Here is a 20,866-nt window from a genome sequence, read left to right as displayed (position 1 = left end):
GGATCGTTGTTTATTCCCGAGGCATTTACCAGAGTTTACACGGAGAGCTGCAGCGTTCACAAGTCAGTGAGTGAGCGGGGAAAACACCGGAATGATTAAATGAATGTCTCAACTGACTGGCTGGCATTTCCAGCGCCCGCGTTACCCAGCAGCCCCCACTTCCTCACCTCCCGCTCCTCTCTTTGAGTGGCGGGCATTAGCAGGGGAATACAGGTGTGTTTGTTGTTTTGACAGAGGGCGAGTTTTACGTGAAGTAGCTCGAGGGACGTGAACATCCTCCATTAGTGACCTGCTCTGCGAAACAGGAGCTGAGTCAGATGAAATGATCGGCAGCGATGAGGCAGCGTGACTTCCCGGGGCAACAAAGAGAAGGCGGGATGAGGCCGCTTCGTGCACCATGGGACACTGAGAGGGGACGGCTCGTGGGCGGATGGACAGACGGACGGACAAACAGATAAATAACATGGAGAGATGGCGTCTGGCGGTTTTACTCTTACCTCTTTTTTGGGTGTTTGCCGCCATTTCGGGGGACTTTTAAGGCCGTTTTGCCAATGTATATCTTTTTCATGGTTTGCCTGTGTTCCTTCCCTCTCATGTGTTTATAGGAGTTGACCACAAGGTGCCGGGCGTGCGAGTTAGTTTCCCCCCCCCCGAAGGAGAGCGGCTAAGCCTGGCCTGCAGCGATACTGAGGGCTCTACCTGGGTTGACCCTGCCAAACAAAGCAAAACAGACAGGTGGGGCTGTTAACCGCGTGGATCCTGTGTGAAGGATGAAGTCGATATTAAAAACTCAGCTCTGATGTTTGCCAATAATTCCCCCACACTTTTGTCTTTGGCAGGGGGGAGGAAATGCTGAGACAGCAATAAACTCGACACTAAAATACAGATTAGCAATCCATTGTAAAGATTTAGCAGCTTTTTAATGGGTGAAATTCATAATTAAACACTTTTTGCTGGTGTACTTTGGGGCTCTTTGTTATGCACTTTATCCTCCACAAAGTCTCACTTAAGATGGAAGCAAAGACAACGTTATCAAGGGTTAATGGTAAATGCCAAGTTTCGGATGTTCTTGTCTCTTAAGCAGCAGAGGTCAGCAATTATTTGAAGATGTATTTGCAACTTTGGAGAGCAAGGGAGTCTCTTTGTAACAGTAGCTCTGGTTACGTGTGCCAAATTTCTCCTTTCCGACAACATTTGTTTCCGATTGTGGTGTACGTACACACATGCATCAAGCGCTCAGTCGGAGCGGACTACTTTGGCATGAGTTGTCTAACTCTCCAGAAGTAGAAGCAGAAGAAGAAGAAGCTTCACTTCTGCTTCTGTAGCAAACAAACGCTCTGCCGGGCCACTGTCCGTCTCGTTTTCTTCCTCTTCTGTGGGTGTGTGACTTTCGTGTGAACGAGGAAGTCATGACTGGAGAAACTTTTGATATTTAAACACCAACCTCGAAGGACGAACGACATACACCAGCCCTCAAGTTTTCAGATAGTTATTTTTTTCCCGATTACTTGGGCCCATGTAAACATACAGTTGCTACTGTTAATAAAAAGACTCCCTCGTCTTGTTTTGATGCTGTAACTTAAGTTTGTTTCCACTTCGTGGTGTGGCCCTTTGGTCACCTTGTGTGACTGATCGGCTACTTGTTTTAGACTAGTGTGTGATGAGCTGCAGGTGTCCATATTATGAGACCACAATCTCATGCTTTAAAACCTTTAAAAGTGTTTGCTTAATGTGTTGCTGGTCATTTCTGGGGAGAAAAACTAAAAAAAAAACATTCTCTGTTTCTGTCTATAGGAGTATAAATGTTGACTGTATATCCTTTCAAACAACATGTTCAGACAGTTTCCATGAATCAGGTTATTCCCATGTTTTCAATAATATTAACGCCCCTAAAAAACAACAACGACTTAAAAGTCAGACAAATTATTTTCATGACTAAACTTAAATGAGCAATCATATGGAAAGCAGTCAAACATTAAGAGTTTCAACAACTCCACAACCACACATTTTCAAATCAAAAAGAGCACAGAGAAAAATACAGACATGACCGACGGTATATTCTGAATAAATTGGATGTATTGTGGACGCTCACCACAGATCGTGTAGTGCCACAGCCTTGAAACAGAAATCCTTTTCAGGGTTTTTGTGTCTGTATTTATGTTGTTGTTTGACAAAAACCTGCACTGTATCAAACGTCCGCCGCCAACACATCATCGCCTTATTTTTTAAATATTTCTCCCCTGCCCTCAATCTCACACCTGTGCGGCAGATGCCAGCACACACAGACAAATGATGCTGGTTATACGATGAGACGAGACATCAGAATCTCATCCAAGCACCGGACTGTCCGCTCGTAAAAAGGTAACACTGACCTTCTCCATCAAGGACACGATGGAGCTTGTTCTATCAAGCCATGGAAATCACTTCCACCTCAGCTTACTAAAACACACCATTAAGATAGCTCGAACAAACTAAACAAAAACAAATGTAATCATGTGAAAATCATAAGGAACAGAAATATGACATAAGACATATGCACATGCATATTATACAGCTGCTGTATGTGATTATTTTGATATAATATTCTATATTTACCCATTTTAATGGGCTTTTTTGTTGGTTTTATGTGGACCCCGTAGCTCATGGGTATCCTAATAAACAATAAACAATAAACTGACAGACAAGCGACAACAACTGGGACAGTGCAATCATCATGGATCGGATGATTACCACTGTGCACATACATGCAGATATAAACCGGACATGAGGAAAAACACGTAGAATCAATGACACCTTGTTGTTTTAGAGGTGATTTATGCTGTTGGGTGAGGAGACGTGTCCTCGTCCAGATGGTGACAGCTCACCGCTGCCACTGGAGCCTTCACTCCAGCTGCTTCCCTCTGAGTCATAGCACATCAGCTTTGGATACATGTGAGTGTGTGCGTAAGCATGTCTTTGTATAAGGCTTCTTTTTTAGGCTACATGCAGTTCAATACTTGTTCGTTTTTATGGACGTTTGCTTCTGCATGAGTGCACCGTACACCTGCGTGTGTGTGTGTGTGTGTGGGTGTTACTGCTGCAGCATCAGCTCTGCCCATTCTGTCCTTGTCTCTTTCGCTGGGATTTAAAAAAAACAACAACACAATCCATCACATAAGTCAAAAAAAGGACAGTTGTAAGCGACACATCTCAGGTGTTTCCAGCAAAAAAGAGGCAAAAAAACAGCAAAAAAGAAAAAAAGAGGAAGAAACGCTCTCTCCCTTGCTCATTCACTTGCTTCTCCTTCCTTCCCTTCGCTGATCCTCATACTGCAGCAAAACCATAGCTGGGGCTTTTTCAGATGGCGCTGCCTGCCACCCACTCGTGCCACACTGACATTTGAGAGGAACTTAGAGCATTAAAGAGGAGAGGAAGGGGAGGTGGTAGAAGAGCAGGAGGAGGACATTGAAGTTAAGAAATGAGAAAGAGGAGAAAAATAAAGACTGCCAGCGAGAGGAGATGAATTGTAGCCAGTTAGGAAAGAATGAGAAGCTATAGCCAAATACTAGTGAAATGCCCCTGTGTGTTCCTTCTACCTGTTTTTTCCCCTTTTCCTGCCTTCCTGAGCATGTCTACTTTGCAGATAGATCGGCTCTCAGGAAAAGCCCTTATCGCAGGCCTGAACCTCAGCGTCAGAGCGGGGGGAACCCGAGTGGCTGACTCATCCAGCAGCACCAACAGCAGCAAGTAAAAAAACCCGCAGATAATCTGACCAGTGCCTTCAGATTAATAAAACAGCAATTCTGCAGCAGTGCCTCAGCCCAATGACAAGTACAGTATGACTCAACCACCTCACAGGGAAAATAATCAGCTCAGAATGACTCTGTATGTGGCTGCACTTCCCTCTTTAAGACCTTTCTCTGGAATAAACATTGACCTTGTCAGGACTGGGAGTCCTCATGGTGACAAAAGCATGGTCCTAATGAGGGAAAGCCTCATTTATGTGGAATTGGGGCTAATATTTGAATTGTGGTTAGGCTGAGGTTAGGGTGAAGCAAATGGACGGACGCCAATCGTGTCCTGAGAGGAATATCTGGGCAAATCTGTGTGTGGGGGTTTGGCAGGCATCTAATTAGTGACACATCAAGTACCAACTTCATTAGCAGCAGCAGAAGCAGCAGCAGCAGTCGTACTCCTGATTGCAATCTGCACACGTGTAATGACGACAACCGTCCCAAAAGGATTTTACCATGAGCAGAAAAATGATGGGGGCTAACTTTTATCAAGCCCGAAACGCAAACAGAAATGAACACAGCAGATTGAAACCACAAGCTACAACACACAATATATATTATACTAGACAAGCATGTTATTACTTCATAGAATAGATTTTGACAGGCTTTTCTTGCCAAGACTTAAGCCCTATTCGGACGGGATTAGTTTTCGATGGAGAGATGGTGTAAAGTAATTATTACCAGAACTTCTCAGTCATTTTAATCTCGTCCAAATGTGCCACGTCAGTAATCATTATCGGACAATGTCAATAAAGATTACAACCACATTTTCTTTGGGTAAAAAGGTCCGGAGAAATTACCCCAGCTAATACTAATCCCGTGTGAATAGACCAGCAGTGAATATGTGCGTAAATACACCTTCATATTGTAGTTTTCCACGGATTATCAAGCATGGAGGCACTTGAATAAGCATTCCGTTTTGCACTATAGGCAGTCAGAAAAGTCTGTGGTGGTTTTGGCAAACTTTTATCTACAACCATTCGATAAATCTCTTCCCAAATGGTCTGGTTAAGCACCATGGTCTCAAACTGCCTCTGACACCCAACATTTCCTTTAAAGTGTTTCCTCCATGACCCAGTTTTTCTGATTTCTAATCCCGTGAAAATTGGCCATTAATATTACAGCATATTACATAGTTACTGTGGTGAAATTACTCTACTCCACATACCCATGTAAAACTAATACTGTCCAAATAGTGCTTTAGACGTGAAGACGTCATGTCTCTCTCTTAAATGTTAAGCTACCATTAGCTTAGCTTCATTTAGCAACGTGGTAGCTGAGCTCCAAACACAACACGCAGTTGTGGTTTACAGACAGCTAGGGTTCAAAATGACAGCACAACAATATGTTGTTCTTGAGTATAAATGTAAAAAATAGTTAAGATTTTGTTAAGCTTTTGTTGTGGAGGCTTTTGTAAGAAGAGTTCATCTCTCTCTCTCCCTCGCTCTCAAATATCAAGCTACATCAAGCAATCATTAGCTTAGCTTAGCAAGAATATGGCAGCTGAGCTCCAAACACAACATTTACACAGTTGTGGTCTGCAGACAGTGTCCACAACAAGTTATAAGCACATTTACACAGCAACACAGTGTGAGAATAGAAAATAAAGTGAAGAGTTTGGTAAGCTTTTGCTGTTGAGGCTTTGATAAGAAGACTTCATGTCTGTCTCTTAAAAATTAAGCCAACATTTAGCTTAGTGTAGAATAAATAATTACTTGACTAGCTTGGTTCTTTGCAAAGGTCACAAAATCCATAACTGAAGCTCAATATTTAGTAGTATTATTAGTGTTTTATTAAGACTATATTAATAGTGTGAATAGTAGGTTGATTTAACCAGGTGTAATACATCTTTTCAGATATGTTAGCTTTAGCCAGGAAACACTAATAACCAAACCATTTTGAAACTCAAAAGGTTTAGTTTTCCTTTTCATTACTGTGCATTATGAATTTATTTCTGAATTATTGAGCTTATTAGTGCTTTTTAATTTTCCCGTAAACTTGGCAAACGCCAATACTCTTTCCTTTTGCTTAGACATCTCAATCAAAGTTCATGGTGTTTTGACTGAAATATCATTTCCAAATTACACCTTTTTTTTTTCCATAAATATTGTGGCATTAGCACTGTTGTTCTTGTATTTTCCATGTTTCTGCAACAACCACAGGGAGATATGGGACAGAGAAGAAGCACATGCAGCCTTTAAAAAGGGGTTCAGCTCATTAAAAATAGAACTGACACAAACATACTCGCTGAAAAACAGCGCACGCACCACCACAACATATTGTTTACAAGTGGAGCTCGGGTGGACAGGTAGTGATTAGACACAACAAAGGAACCACCTCTGCAAATCTGCTGGGCCTGCAGTGTGCTGCTCCGTCTTTGTGTGTGTGTGTGTGTGTGTGTGTGTGTGTGTGTGTGTGTGTGTGTGTCCCTATTTCATAATGAAATACTCTTGTTCACAACAGTGAACCCATCAGCCAAAAGAGGACATTTTGAAGATCCACATGCTGTTGGTGCTGTAACTAATAATACCAGTATGTGTGAAACTGTATTTTTAATGTCATCATAATTTCAGCCAAAAGGTGAGAAGTGCAGGTGTTGAAGTTTGTACTCAGCAGTGGCTCTGCATCCTGGAGCAAGGGCACCGTTAATTAACACACCCCACGACAACGGCACGGGTGGCATATCCAACAACAGAGTGGTAGAAAAAGTTATTTTTTTTTTATGTATTTTTTTCCACTACATACTGTAATCGCCACTTTGTCTCTGTGGAAGTCAGCCCCCTCCTTAACCCTCTGTAGCAGCACTGGTTTTGATATTACCGCTAATGACAGTGTTTAGGATTTGAACCTGACATTGCCCCCACTCCGGTGCCTTGCATTCATAAACAAACCCACAACAGCAGCAACAACAACAACAACAAGCCTTCTTTTCACAACAAGACCTTCTCTCTGAACTTTTCAGTCTTCACTTTGGGTGTCAGACTGTTTTTTCTCAGCCTTTTAATCTTTCCTCTGGGCGTGGGGTCTTCAAAGTACTTATTGCTCATGGATCAAACACACAACCTCGAGTATTCTGAATGATCCTGTTACTCCAGTGCCTTTCCACTTGACTACCATGTCCATGATGTTGTGGTTTCAATTTCAAGTTAAATGACTGACTGCATGGAGTTTGCATGTTCTCCACGTGTGTGCATGGGTTTTTTCTCCAGTTTTGGGGATTAGGTCAATTGGACACTCTAAATTGACGGTAGGTGTGAATGTGAGAGTGGATGGTTGTTTGGCCCTGTGATGGACTTGCGACCTGTCCAGGGTGTACCCCGCCTTTTGTCAGCTGGGATTGTAAAGCAATTCTCTGTTATAAATATTGGAAGTTTTGAGGATGTGGGTTCAATCCTTTTTTTTTTTTCTTTGGGAAGTTTTTAAGGTCAAACACCCAAATGCTTTAAGAGATGCTCATAGAATGCAACACCACATGATGTGTCAAAAAACATGCTTGAATATTGAAAAATATAACTTTTAATTTTTTTTTGGAAGAAGTCAAGAAAGCCACAGTTGTAAGTAACCTCACATTTTTATTTGGGAATCCACTTTTGTTTATTAAACTTTTATGCCTGTTATTAAATGAATCTCCAGTAAAAAGTATGCTGTGAAAATAAAGGTTTTAAAAGTCCAAACACAGTGAGGACAAAGTGGTCCATACTTGGAGGAGTATTTGAGGTTTAAGACTTGGTTTCTAGGGTTAGAATTGGCCTTTAGGGTCAAGATTGATGTGAGACATGTAGTTGCGATGGTTAAAGTTTTGGTAAAGGACTAGAACTTGTCAATGATTGACCTCAGGACTATAGATAGACAAGAATGTGTGTTTGCTTCATGCTTTTTTTATACACACTGATGTACTTACTGGTCCTTCCACGATTCTCAAGAGGCATCCTAAAAAGCCTCAACTCAGGGATGCATGAATGGAGGTTTTACAAAAAAAACAACTATACAGGGAAAATATAGAAAGCAATATCCAGTAGCACTAACAGCTTTCCCGTACACAGCCATTAATGCACTGGCATATATATATATATATATATATATATATATATATATATATAAAAAGATATGTAATCAGTAACATCCAGCTTGGGATCATCGCAGAAAAACAAGTAACAAAAAATCTGTTAGAGCAGCCTTTTTCAAACTGTGGGGCGGGGCCCCCTGGGGGGGCGTTAAGTCCTAACTAAAATTTAGCAGGCGGAACTTTTGGTCTCGCTGTAAGCTGGACTCATTAAAGTGACATACCACAACAAAACCTACACTGGTGACAAGGTTTGGATAATAGAGAAGTTTCTGAGGGGCAAAAAGAAAACTGTGCAACTAACAACAAGCCCAACATCAGCCGAACGGAACAATGATTCACGACGACCAAAACCCAAGACCAGAAAATGCCACCAAAGACCTCTCTGTGTGTCTCAAAACATTGGCAGGGGACAGCATTTGTGTTGTTAAAACAAAAAAAATGAATGGCACAGCAAATGATTGATATTCGTAAAGTATTCTTTGTTATCCAAATGTATTTATTGTTTTAAAAAATGACGCTATTATAGTTATAATTGCACATTTCATATTTTTATTTGAAAATTGCTTTCTCACAAAGCAATATTGAGGTTATTTGTATCGCTAAAGCAAAAATGTCGCGGGGCCCCCGGGAAATTTCTTCCTCCAAAGGGGGGCCCAACAGAAAAGGTTTGGGAACCACTGTGTTTCCTTTCAACGCCTGCACAGTTTGGTGCCGTGCAGCCGACGTGATTTACATTTAAAAGGGTCGTGTTTGGTTTAATGGTTTCGTAAACAGTTCAAGTTCATGTTCCAACTATTCATTTTCATGCTACAAGATAGACAAGAAGGAGCGTTACCACTCTCAAAAACGCTTTGTCACAATAAGCTCTGTTTGTCAACTATAGTTTATATTATTCATATAATGGTAAGCTAAATGAAGGTAAGAGAAAGAGCTTGTATTTAATCATTTGGTTCAACTTAAATTACATTTGTTTTCCTTTTTTATGGCATTTTCAGTCTTTAAAACCACCTCTCTTCAGCCAACTTTAAGTTTAATTACTCACATATTCTTATGACCAGACCTGGTGTACAATATTAACAGCCATAAGTTACGATAAAACAGAAAATCTACGTCTTTTAAGGTTCTCTCCCTAGATACGAAGGCCAACAGGCATCTGGACCTCATGGCTTACTAACTATATGTATCAGACCTGGCACGCTGCTCGCCAGAACCTGCTATAACGCCTTACTGTTCAGATGTCAGGCATTGTCTCAGTTATCCTCGGATCTGAGCTGTCTTCAACAAAACCTTGAAACTTCAGAGGTTCCATCACAGGTCATCTCACCTGATCGTCAAAAATATCCGAAACTCTGTTTTCTGGCTGCATGGACTATTGACTCTATACTGCCCCCACCAGTCGCGGTAGATTTGCTCTGTTTTGGTTAAATGAACGCAAACTACAGACGTCCCCTGTCTTTTGTGGTATAAGTGGGTCTTCAGTGGCCCACGTGTGGAATTTTTTAAACATTTATGACAACATTTCCCTGAGATAGGCAAACCATTTCCTGCCAGCAGTGAAAGAAGCACATCATGTACCCGGTAAAAACACAAAAAAGCTCTTACTCGACACTTCCTGTACTGTATATTGCTGTGTAAAAGTCCAAGTTGAGACTTTAACTGTGCAATGAAGCCTTTCAGGTATCAACTACACATGGCTCAGTCGCGAATTATCAGGAGGAATAAATCTGACCTGTGTGAATGAATCCGACCACAGCTGCTGAGGAGGGCAAAGGTGAAGGAAAAATAATGGGGTCAAGATTATACACATTTAATGAACCTCCGAGGAGCTATCAGTGCTTCAGAAGACAGAGAGGGAGGCGGAGGCTGACGGGGCAAACCGCAGAGCATTAGTTGCACCAACACTGTCCACTCGGGCAAATTAAAAACGAACGTCTGCCCTCTTCAGACTCACCACTTTTCCCACATCACTCTCATCTATACATGTCTGCTGTTGCTCCACTCTCTCTCTCTCTCTCTCCACTTCATCTAAAATAAATGTCATTGAATGGACTCCTACCTCAACGGGGATGATACAGTGGTTGAATGTCTGGTTTGAGTTGATCCGCTTTCTCAACCAGCCACAGAGACTAACACTAATGTTTGCAAAACAACGCTTGCTCTGCTTCACGTTTCGTTCAAGTCGGAGTTAAAAAAGAGTGTTTGCTCGATAAGGCATGTCCACAGAGTTAATGAAGCCCTCTCCACAACATCACATTGTGTTTCCCTGAAGTCTGCTTGCAGTCGCCCTGCAAAAATCACAGGGACAAAATCCTAACATGTCTCGAGAGAGAGAGAGAGAGAGAGAGAGAGAGAGTGAGAGTGAGAGTGAGAGAGAAAGAATAATTTGTTGTTTTTAACACTTTGGCTTTTTCGTATCGATTAAGCCAGCAAGCTAGAACGTGATACTATGTGAACTTTAATACTCTGAGACACGGACAAACAAGTTGTTTACCCATTCGCAGCTCTTAATTGCCCGGCTATGATACGCTAAGCGTGTCTTGGCTGCAACTTCATTTAGCAGACGCTGATTGTCTCGGCTTACTCGGAGCAGGAAGGCCACTAAGTGCGTCCACCAAATCTGTTCTAACATTTCACATACAGCAAGATTTCATGACTCTGAACATGTTATTCTGGTGAAACTGAGTTCATCACAACTCAACCAAAGTTTCAGAGATTTAATGGGGCTTTTTCCACTACCCAGTTCCAGCACGGCTCAACTCAGCATGGTTTTTTTTTGTTTGTTTTTCCATTAGTGATAGTACCTCGTACCTGGTACTTTCTTTAGTACCTTCCAAGCAAGCTGAGCCGAACCTAAAATGTGACGTCGACCGACTGCCGGCCACTGATTGGCCAGAAAGTGGCTTTAATGGAAGAGTCATGAGCGCGACGTCCGACACAAGAATCTAACTGAACAATGCCGAACTGTAGATCAGTTAAAAAAAGACTTAAAAATCCTGAATACATGCGTTAATCTCCAACATATAGCAAGGAAATGTCGAAAATATTAGCGTAACAATTGCATCACGGCAGTTTCTCCGCCCACATTGAGGAGGGGCTATGAAGTAATGGAAAACAAAGCAAAGCGCGTAGAGTTAGGCCATGCCGTGCCATAACTGTAGAGTGGAAAAGTGCCATTAGTGACCTCCATCATTAAGCACTGAAGCAGCATAAAGACATAAACAGTGTACACTATTAGTTTAGGACTACAAGTTCCAGCTAAACTTTAAATAATGATGTCTAAGATCAACTTCAGTGATTTGTTCGAATACAAAGATATGAAAAGTTAAACAGAATATTAGTAAATTATAATATTGTGATCGCTTCAACTGAAAATCCATTATTTCAGTCATTAACCTGCGTCATTAATTATGTCATTACTGGATTAATATTTCACTGTCAAAAATAAAAGAACAGACCGCGTTATTCCTTTTCCTGGAAAAATGCCATTGACTGTGTGTTTGATTTGATTGATTTCCAAACAGCAAACTTTTACCTTTCACCATCCCATCTTTCTGAGAGCGACATAATCATTTTGGGGACTGTTAATCCGAGGAGCAGCTGCCACCCTTTGTTGTTGTTTTGTTCAACATGGTGCCTCTCTCATTTCTACATTTCCAACATCTTTAAATGAAATTGCTTTATCACATGCGCAGAAGGTCATCCTGAGTATCCTGACTTTAAAAGAGTCTTTAAAAACTTTGAAACGTGTATATCCAAGCAGCGTCTTAGCAAGCAAGCGAGTCTTAGGGTAAAGATTTTACATCTCTGTCTCTGATGCAGGGGCCCGTCCAAGAGAGGGAATGAAACGTAAAAGAGGGAGACAGAGACGGAGGGAGGGAGGTAGGTAGTGCGCAAGAGATTTCAGGACATTTCATCATTTAGACTAGAAAGACCATGTTGGAGATGAGCTGTGGGTGGAGGTGGGAGTGGGAGTGGGTGGGCTCTAAGTAAGGGTGAGGACCAGCTTACTGGTTTAACCTCATCACAGTTTCCTCGGAGGCCACAGGTGACCTTGTTTCCTCTTAAACAAAGAACACAGGACTATACCCGCCACCCGCCTTATCTCGTCAGAGCCGCTATAATTCAATTAAAGCCGCGACACAGAGGTGAGAGCCATTCATGCCTCGCGTCGACAACCGAACCCCCCGTCAGATTAATAACCTCCTTCAGCTTTTTTAAAAAACAAAAACTGTTAATCTGCCTGAAATCATAACAATAACGCCATCAGTAATCAAGCCACAAAAGACAAGGCTCCAGATCTATTTCCATCTGAGCCGGATTAACACGGGTTCATTAGCAGCACTGTTAATTAAAACGTGTCTATATACTGTAGGACAATGACGGAAGAACTAAGCTGCAAAGGAAAAAAAACAAACGACAACAAGCTCTCCTCCCGCACCTCGTCATGTTCGTCTCGCTGCTTCAATTCCCCTCTAATTCAACTTTAATCAGGAAAGTGGGTGAGCACTCGCAGGTTTGTAAATGAGCTCATTTAAAAGATGTGTTCGTGCAGGCATGTGAAGGCATCACGTGTGTTATTACCTGGGTTTTTTTTTTATGTGTTAAGTAATTAAAAGACATTTAATGACAAAGAAAGAATCACGTATAACAGCACTTTAATGTAGAGTTATTGATGAATTATTGTTGGGGGTTTTTAAAAAAAAAAAAAAAAAAAGCATTCCGACAGGTGATGCAGAATCATGTATATGTATTACAAGTGAAGAATATTTGACATATTTGCAACCTGAATGCATTCAAGACTATAATTTAAAGAGAGGTTTGTCCCTTTAGAGAGGTAAAGCTTTTACAGTAACGCCACATACACTGCAGTGGATTTCAAGCCAGGAGATTTCCTGCGTACAAACCCCTCAGCCTTGTTCTGCAAAAACAAAAACACCATCACCCCCCCCCCCCCCCTTTTCTCTCTTGTTTCTTTCTTGTTTTTAATCTTTGACAAACTATCAGAGGAGCACACGGTTCCTCTCAGCACTGCATTAGTACACAGTGAGCATGAACTGCAGCCACATCACATACAGATGAGCACATCCACTCACACACACACACACAGAGAGAGAGAGAGGCAACAATCACGCCTGCGTTTGTGATCCCAAAAACAAAATAATGCAAATACCTTTCCCGCACGCACAGCTTCATCCCGCAGACCGAGAGATAAAATCCTCAGTGGGGAGACGGGAGAAAACACCCTCTCTTCCTGTGTGCTGTCTGGATTGGCTTACCCCAGCTTTTCAGAGAGAAACCCCAGCACATGCACACACCACCAGCACCAACACTGGTGCTGCTGCCTCCTCCACCAACACAACCACGCCACTCCAGCAGCAGCAGCAGCAGCAGCAGCAGCAGGAGGCAGTGATACAGAGACTGTGCAAGAGTAGAAAGGCAGAGAGGAAGAGTGGGAGGACAGGAGCTTAAAGGAAGAAGACAGGGAGACTGCGGGGGTGTGGTGATGGAGAGCTGGAAAAGACATTTGCAGAAAGAGAGAGGAAGGGGAAGGTGGTGTTGTATGGCTGGGTATGGGTGTGGGTGGGGGGGAGTCTTACCTGATAGCGTCTGTGTTGTTCATCTCCTCATCAGACACCTAAAGGAAAAGACAGCATGTTAATGGAAGGGACTCGTCAAACTGGCCCAGGAGCTGCCAAGAAGAAGAGCATCCAAACATGAAGGAAGAGAAATTAAATATACATATTCAGCAGGCTCACTCTCTCTATTTCCCCTTCTGTTTTTGTTTGTGTTTCTTTTCCCCTCACTCACTCACTCACTCACTCTCCCTGTCCTCCCCCCTCTTCCCTTGCACTCGTGTCCGTGAATGAGCCCATGCAACGCTCATCAGACTGCGCCCAGGCTGTCTACATGTACGCTTACTCGAGGTGAGAAGAGAACAATCATATCATGCCAAGAGTGTGTGAGGAGAGAATGAGTGGGGAGGGGAGAGAGAGAGGGGTGAAAGAAGGAATGAAGGAGGGAGGGAGGGAGGAAACCTCCATTGCAGCCAGACTGCAGATATACACGGCGAGCCCCCCCATGAGGGACACTAGCAGCAACTCAATATCCCTGTCGAGGTGCTGTATCGGAGAAAGGGAGTGAAGAGAGAGTGGGGGGGAGAGGAAGAGGAGGAGGGATGGTGGAGATGAGGAAACAGGGGGGGGGGGGGGAGATGAGGGGGGAGGTGAGGAGGGGGAACAGGTGGTTCAATCTGTTGAGTCTTACATCTCAGGCTATTTGGAAGAAACGTTTCACACAAGAGCTGCTGCTGCTGCCGCTGCTGAGTACAATGAATTATGTATCATCCTGTGAGTTTATTGTCTTCATTCACATTGAGGGTGCTGACGTGAGTGTGCTGTGGCATCCAGGCCGAGACACAATCCATACTCCACTTTTATCCCCTTTAACACTGACGACCTATAGACTTATCTTTTCGAATTATACTCCAAAGGAAAAAGTTACATGACTAACCTCCATGTCCACTATTCTACAAATCTCCTCCTCAGGTCATTGAGTCATCACTTGTTAGCCATTCCAAGCACCTAATCACAACAAGAGCTGTTCCAGGCTGTTCCAGGCTGTTCCAGGCCATCTTTGGGACACTCTCTGCCCAAACGTATGGTCCCTTGACTCATGCCAGACTTTCACAAAACAGCAAAAAATGTCCATACTTTAAAATGCTAATTTGGGTTAGTTTCACTAGTCTATTCCTTAATGTTTCATTGTATTTCAATGTATGTACTTATTTTTCATGTAAACACTTGTTGGGAAAAGTGACGCCTATAGGGAATAGGATGCGGTCTTCAGCAATAGAACATTTACAGGATGCACAACCCTTATGCTGTGTATTGACCCTTAGTACTTTTGTGGTGTCATCATTTTCTGTAGCAGTTTTCTTCACAGTTTTAGTTTGTGTTTAACTTTATTGTCAAAGGTTACACGTTCACCACACTCTGTCAGGGATTATTATGAGTCTCCCACTGTTTCCGATGAAGCGCCCCATTGCAGATTAGAGCCCCGTGTGCTCACAGAAGGAACTGCATTGTGGCAGCACATTGATGATCTAAAGATATGCAACTCTACACATGAGCAATGAAAAAAAAGGGACATAAAGTCTCTAAACTGCAATAAGCCAATAAGCATGCAGTATACTGTTAGACCAAGAGCTAACAATGCTCGTGATTGGCTGTCTCAAACCACGTTCATTATAGGAAATACAAAAAAACGAAAACCTTTTCGTGAACTGAAAGTTTAAAAAACACTAAAACTAATAAAAAACTAAACAAAAAATTAGCATTCCCAAAATATAAAAACATAAAAAAAACTAGCAAACCTGCTTTAAAAACTAATTAAAATGAACACATTTTACAAACAAAAAGTAAAAACGAAATAAAAAAGAATACATTTATATTTATAATAAGAAAAAATATGAGAAAATTCAAACTAAATAATGTTATTGTTATTTCTTTGTTAAAATGGATTTAATAAAAATTGGCATTGAAAAAAATATATAATTTGGGAATCGGTATAAAAGTCCAGATATTGATATTTTTATAGTATCAAACATTTTTGAATACATACCAAGCCCTAATGGACACCATTGTGGTCGACAGCTAGCATCGCCTGGTTGCAGGTGATGTCTGTGAACTTAAATGGGTTTTAAAACCTCTTAAAATCCCAATTCTTAAAGGAATACTAAATACCAATACAAAAATACTAATCCTATTCTAGTAATACAAAGCTAAATCCAAATCGGTGACGTATTCCTTTAAGGAGGTTTTAAAACCACAGGTTTTAAGAGGTCAGGTTAATCTAACGCAACTGGGAAACTATACGTCCATGTTTACATACAGGAGTGATGAATTAAGAGTATAAACATCATGTGAAAGGGAATTTAAAAAGAGCGGGGATTCACAAACTGAGTTTCTTGCACAGCAGAAGGTCATGTGCCTGTGAAGAATGTTTTGTTACTGCAAGGACTCTTCTGAGGACATGAAACTTACACACACAGACTCTCACACACTACACTGCGATGAACACCAACAGGCTCACATGCCTGGCTCCCAGCACCCACACCACCCACCTATTTTTCAAGCAGTTGCTAAGGTGACGGCAAAGGCTGAATTTTAATCAGACAATAAATTAAGGGAATGTGATCTTCTTCCTTTATTATTAAAACGGAAGCGGTTTCCCGACTTCAGAGACGCGTCGGGCTTGTTTTGTCAGGTATTTTTCCACACAGGGAGAGAGAGAGAGAGAGAGAGAGAGAGAGAGAGAGAGAGAGAGAGAGAGAGAGAGAGAGAGAGAGAGAGAGAGAGAGACTGTGAATCAAGACTCGGCGAGGAACAGTTGGTCTAGAGACGCTTCATAATGTCCAGGGAACTACAAACAGAGATGAGCGCCGCGTGTTGCTGAGGCGGCAAACACATTCATTCGCCACTAATTGAGTGTTCAATCATGTGACATGCACACACTGCTTACGGCCTGAAAGGTCTGGGGGGGGGGGGGGGACCACAGCTTTTGCTTTTCCATGATGAAAACAACCTTTCGAGTGAGTTATTTGCATCCGCAGCCATTTTAACAACGTTGTGTCTCAAGTGGAGGAGATGATGAACGCCGCACAATAAAAGCGAGCGAGTGGGCTGACTCAGTAAATGACATGTATTGTTTGGGGTCATGTTGTGTGAGTGGAGAAGCTGCTGATGGGTAGAAAGCTAATGAGCACATGCACACATGAACAAAAAAGATAAATAAATAAGAAATCCGCTCACTGCCGGTCAGCATGGAGCCGAGCTCCGGCTCTGACTCACACACTTTTTGTGTCGACGTGAACTTGTGGCTCGGCAGCGTGTCTGTGTGTGTCTGTGTGAATCAGAGGGGTCACTTTACACGCCTCGTGAAGGTGGATTCACGTGGAAAACAACAACAACAGATGGTTTGTTTTCGTCTTAAGGGAGAAACCGTAGAGTACAAGTGGTTTTCTGAAGGAAAAGGGCACTTTTTCATTCCAGGAAATAATAAATAAGTGTAATAAAGTCCAGCTTTGTACAGCTAAATGTGAGACAAACAGAGGATTTCTCTGCTAACACTCTTCCATTTCAAAACGTGCTCTAACGGTTAGAGCTGCAGAGGAGATGGTGGCCTGATACGACCTAAAGGACATATAAAAACTTTATGGTGTTACATACTGGGATTTGAAAGCAGCAACTGTAAATCCATTTTCTACATTGCTTTTCCTTTAAAGGATCACGGCGGGGAGCTGGAGCCGATCCCAGCTGACATTTGGCACTTTTCCATGATAGAGTTTTGGTTTTGGTATCAGTCACATCATTTCCCACGACTATAGTAACCTCCTCAACGTGGACGTGACAGCACAGCTGCGCGGAACTGCCGTGGTGTCGCTTTATACGCGACACAAACACACAAACTAGTGACGAGCATAGCAGTCGGTTTCGTTGCACGGAATCATTAGAATTAGTTCATTACAAAGATTAGGATTAAGATTGGGAACTCTGTCTCACACAGTCACTGGACTAAAAATCACCAGACTCCTCCTGTTAAATATTGAGATTTTACACATTTCCTTTGCTAAATGTTGGAGATTAGCATTAGTTTTCAGAGAGTTCGCCATTGTTGGGTTTGATTCCTGTGTCGGACGTCGCGCTCGTGACGACACTCTCTGACCAATCAGTGGCCGGGCAGTCTGTCGACGTCACATTTTAGTATCGGCTCAGCTCGCTTGGAACCTTCGCCAGAGCAGGTACCAAAAAAAAAAAAAACCTGGTACCAGTTGTACCACTGTTATATCTTGTTCTGCTTCTTATTTTTCTTAAAGTACTAAATAATAATACCAAACCATATACTGTACAGTATTGGTCTTAGGGCACCACCAGCTTTGTCAAATTCTGTGACTGTTGGCCTTTAGATTGGAATGATGTGACTAAAAGTTGGTCTTAATTATCAACAAGCTGTCAGTGAGATTAAACTCATGCAACACGTGTATGTAATGATCAAGCCTGGCCTAATAGACCTTTCTCTACATGAAAAGAGTAAAAACTTGACACTTTATCCTGTCAAAGCTGTTCTAAGAATTTACAAACTACAAATCTAATGGTGGCCTCAGACCCAAAAATGTTCAAAAAACCTCAGTTCAGTGTCACCCAAAGACTTATTTATTTCTTCTGACACCACTTCAGACTGAGAGGAACAATTTCCGGTCCAATCGTAACATATGTTCAGACTGAGGCCTGGTAAGCGATAGGTTAAACTTTCATCCCTCACCATGTTGACGCCCCGCGGCAGAGAGGCAGATCTGTACGGGTGCCTGGAGAAGTCACGATAAGACTCCGTGAAGGAACTCCTCACGTCAAACCCTTGACAGAACTGTGGAGGAGGTGGGATCACACTTTTCTCATCCACCTCCAGCCGAGGTCTTGTGTCTGCTCGTGTCTCCTGGTCCCGCTGCTGCTCATCGTTGGTCCTCACAGTGTCAATGTCTGTCTCCAGATATGTTTTCTGTGTCAGCTCGGGGGGAGTCTGCTCCTCTTGGGGCTTGTTTTGGGCCATTGGGTTGGTCAGCCTGGGACTCCACTGAGTCACCACTTGGATCGTTCCTTCAGGCTGATTTGGGTTCGTGGTGGAGGAGCTGGAGGGTGAAACCGGCCTCCCAAATGCCCGCAGGCAGTTTGGTTCGAGCACGTTGGACGTCACCTCATCCAGGAACTGTGAAAACTTCAGTTTGGCTTCAATCTTACCCTCAAACGGGCTCTGTGGACGATGTACACTTTGAACGCTTGTGTGAGTCCACGCTGGGCTCCTCCCCTGACATAGTTCACCTCTCTCTGGCCATGGGTGAGGACTTCTATGGCCGTTTCCTCCTCCCTGCCCGGCCCGTGGATCAACTCTGCCATGAAGCCCTCTGGAGGGGCATGATGTAAGCTTCCCCCGCCTTCTCTCCTCCCTGAGTCGAGTTTGAAAAGCTTCCTGGCTCTGTCTCTTGATTGAGCTGTACAGGAGGCAGGTCACTCCCGAGCTCCAGCTGTTCACACTGCCTGTACCTTCACTGCTGCTCCTCCTGCTGCTACTGCCTGGGCTGCTGGGGGTCGATGGCTGGCTGGGGGCTGATGGCTGGCTAAAGGTAGGGCCTGTCAGCTCCTCCAGCCAGACCTGACGACCGTTAAATGTGGGAAAGAGGGCCCTATCTTTCTGTAATCTTCTTCTCTGGGAGAGGAAGCAGACTGCGCTTCCTGTCCCATCCATTGCTTTGAGTGTTCGTGTGAGTTTGTTCCCAGTTTAATTGCTGCAACTAGCGGATGATCCATGGTCCAGTGGACAGCTCGGATTTCGACGAGTTCTACCCCAATCCCGTGTCATTATTGTGCAAGCCTGACCCAGAAGAGATCCAATACTTTTCACTCCAGGCTGAACAGATGGCCTCCTTCAGTGCCAGGATAACCCCCCGCTGTGACAGGCAAGGACGTCCATGTCTTAAAATTTAATGCAGAGCATTATGGAGTCTTCCTGTCCCCGATTCTTTCATATTCCCCCGTACAAACCTAATTGGATATCGTTACGGTGACATATTCTGAGGCAAAAGTCAAAGAGAGTGAGAATCATTGTTAATCTGCAGGAGCTTCAGGTTAAGGTTTAACAAGGGTGAATTTTCATTAAATCCCGGAGTGTGTCTTTGCTGGTTGAGCAGAGCTTACTCCGAGGTAGCTGGATCGTAATTAGACCGTCTATTGATAGCAGAGCAGGCGCGCACACGTGGCCTTTTTTCAATTCTTTTCAGGTCAGTGGCCGTGGAGGAGGATTGATCCGACCGAGCACATGACCGCTGACACACAGACGCACGGACTAATGGACGAGCCCGCTCAGTAATGGATTGTGGTAATCTCATCGATATCTCTAATTAACAAGAGAGCGATGCTAATGGGAAGATGCTCGGATGTGTTGTATGACTGCGATGAGAATTGACGAATAATTGCCGTTATTGTTATTTTCAATGCAATTAGAGATATTTCCTGAAAGAATTAGGTTTTTAGTCGTTTTGTGCCAGATAAGGAAATTGGCCATTCTGTTGTCTGTGTGTTAAAGCTGCACTGTGTAACCTCTGGTGATATTTCAGCAGTTATCCGGTCTTTGTGAACGGAAACAATCTTTTCATCTGCACATGAGCTCTGATGAGCAAGGGAGCGTTTCTGTGTATACAGTGGCAGTGCAGGGACATTTATCCAATCAAACCAGTTTTTTACAATTCCACAAAACAGTAGAATCTATTTTTGAGTTAAGTTTTCTTGGGTTCTTTCTTTGTGTTGTCAGTCATACCCTTACTTGAGGGTTAGGGTTTCATGTTGTCATGCATAAGTTGGAATCAAAATAGCACCATTTTGGCAGGACTCTTGGCTGGCATAAAAAAGGGAAGATGGTGGATAGCTGCTGTGCCTGCGGGGCGGATTTTAGCAGATCCCAGCTTGGATCACAGCTATTAAACATGTTCAGAGTGAGCATAGAAGATGCTACGATGGGAGTCCACAGTGTTCTGATCCCTTCATATCAGATACAGAATCCGGCACTTTCTAGTTTTAATATCTTGTTTATTTTACATGCTTTTATTGCAGTGTCTCAGCATGTCTCCACGTGATAAGGGAGGAGATTTCATGTGAAAGTTGAAGAGAACAGGATACTGCAGGTTCTGGAACAACACCTGGGGGCATTTTAAAGGTCAGATATATTTAGTCTGTCAGGTTCTGCGATATATTGAAACTGGCACGGGCACCATTTATTTTTGCCGGAACTTTTCCCCTGCCACCGCGGCGGCGTAAACAAACTCAGTCATGTGTTGTCCAGTGTTCTATAGATCTTCTATCGTTTTTTTTATAACAATATAACGTTTCAGTTGAGAAGTGATATTGGTAAGACGACTGTAATTCATTAATAATAGTGATCATCTCGAACTAACTCTACAATCACACGCGTTGAACACAGT

At 42.9% G+C, this 20,866-nt stretch overlaps 1 protein-coding gene across 4 annotated transcripts in view; it reads right to left on the bottom strand.

Annotated features, from left to right (window-relative positions):
• Positions 1–18,775, bottom strand: part of si:dkey-174m14.3 (uncharacterized protein LOC563117 homolog) — a 31,096-nt gene extending 12,321 nt beyond the window's left edge. The window contains exons 1-2 of one of the 4 annotated variants that reach the window (XM_058613200.1): positions 18,160–18,775; positions 13,437–13,474 (exon numbers count right to left, since the gene is read on the bottom strand). In XM_058613200.1, coding sequence (XP_058469183.1) covers positions 13,437–13,474; positions 18,160–18,444 — 323 coding nt within the window. In that variant the 5' untranslated portion in view covers positions 18,445–18,775. The other 3 variants (XM_058613201.1, XM_058613202.1, XM_058613203.1) reach the window with 3 other exon arrangements.
• Between the last annotated feature and the right edge of the window lie 2,091 nt (positions 18,776–20,866).

The sequence above is a fragment of the Solea solea genome, chromosome 17 (assembly GCF_958295425.1).
Source record: "Solea solea chromosome 17, fSolSol10.1, whole genome shotgun sequence".
Classification (NCBI taxonomy): domain Eukaryota; kingdom Metazoa; phylum Chordata; class Actinopteri; order Pleuronectiformes; family Soleidae; genus Solea; species Solea solea.
This window is presented reverse-complemented; position numbering and strand designations above follow the sequence as displayed.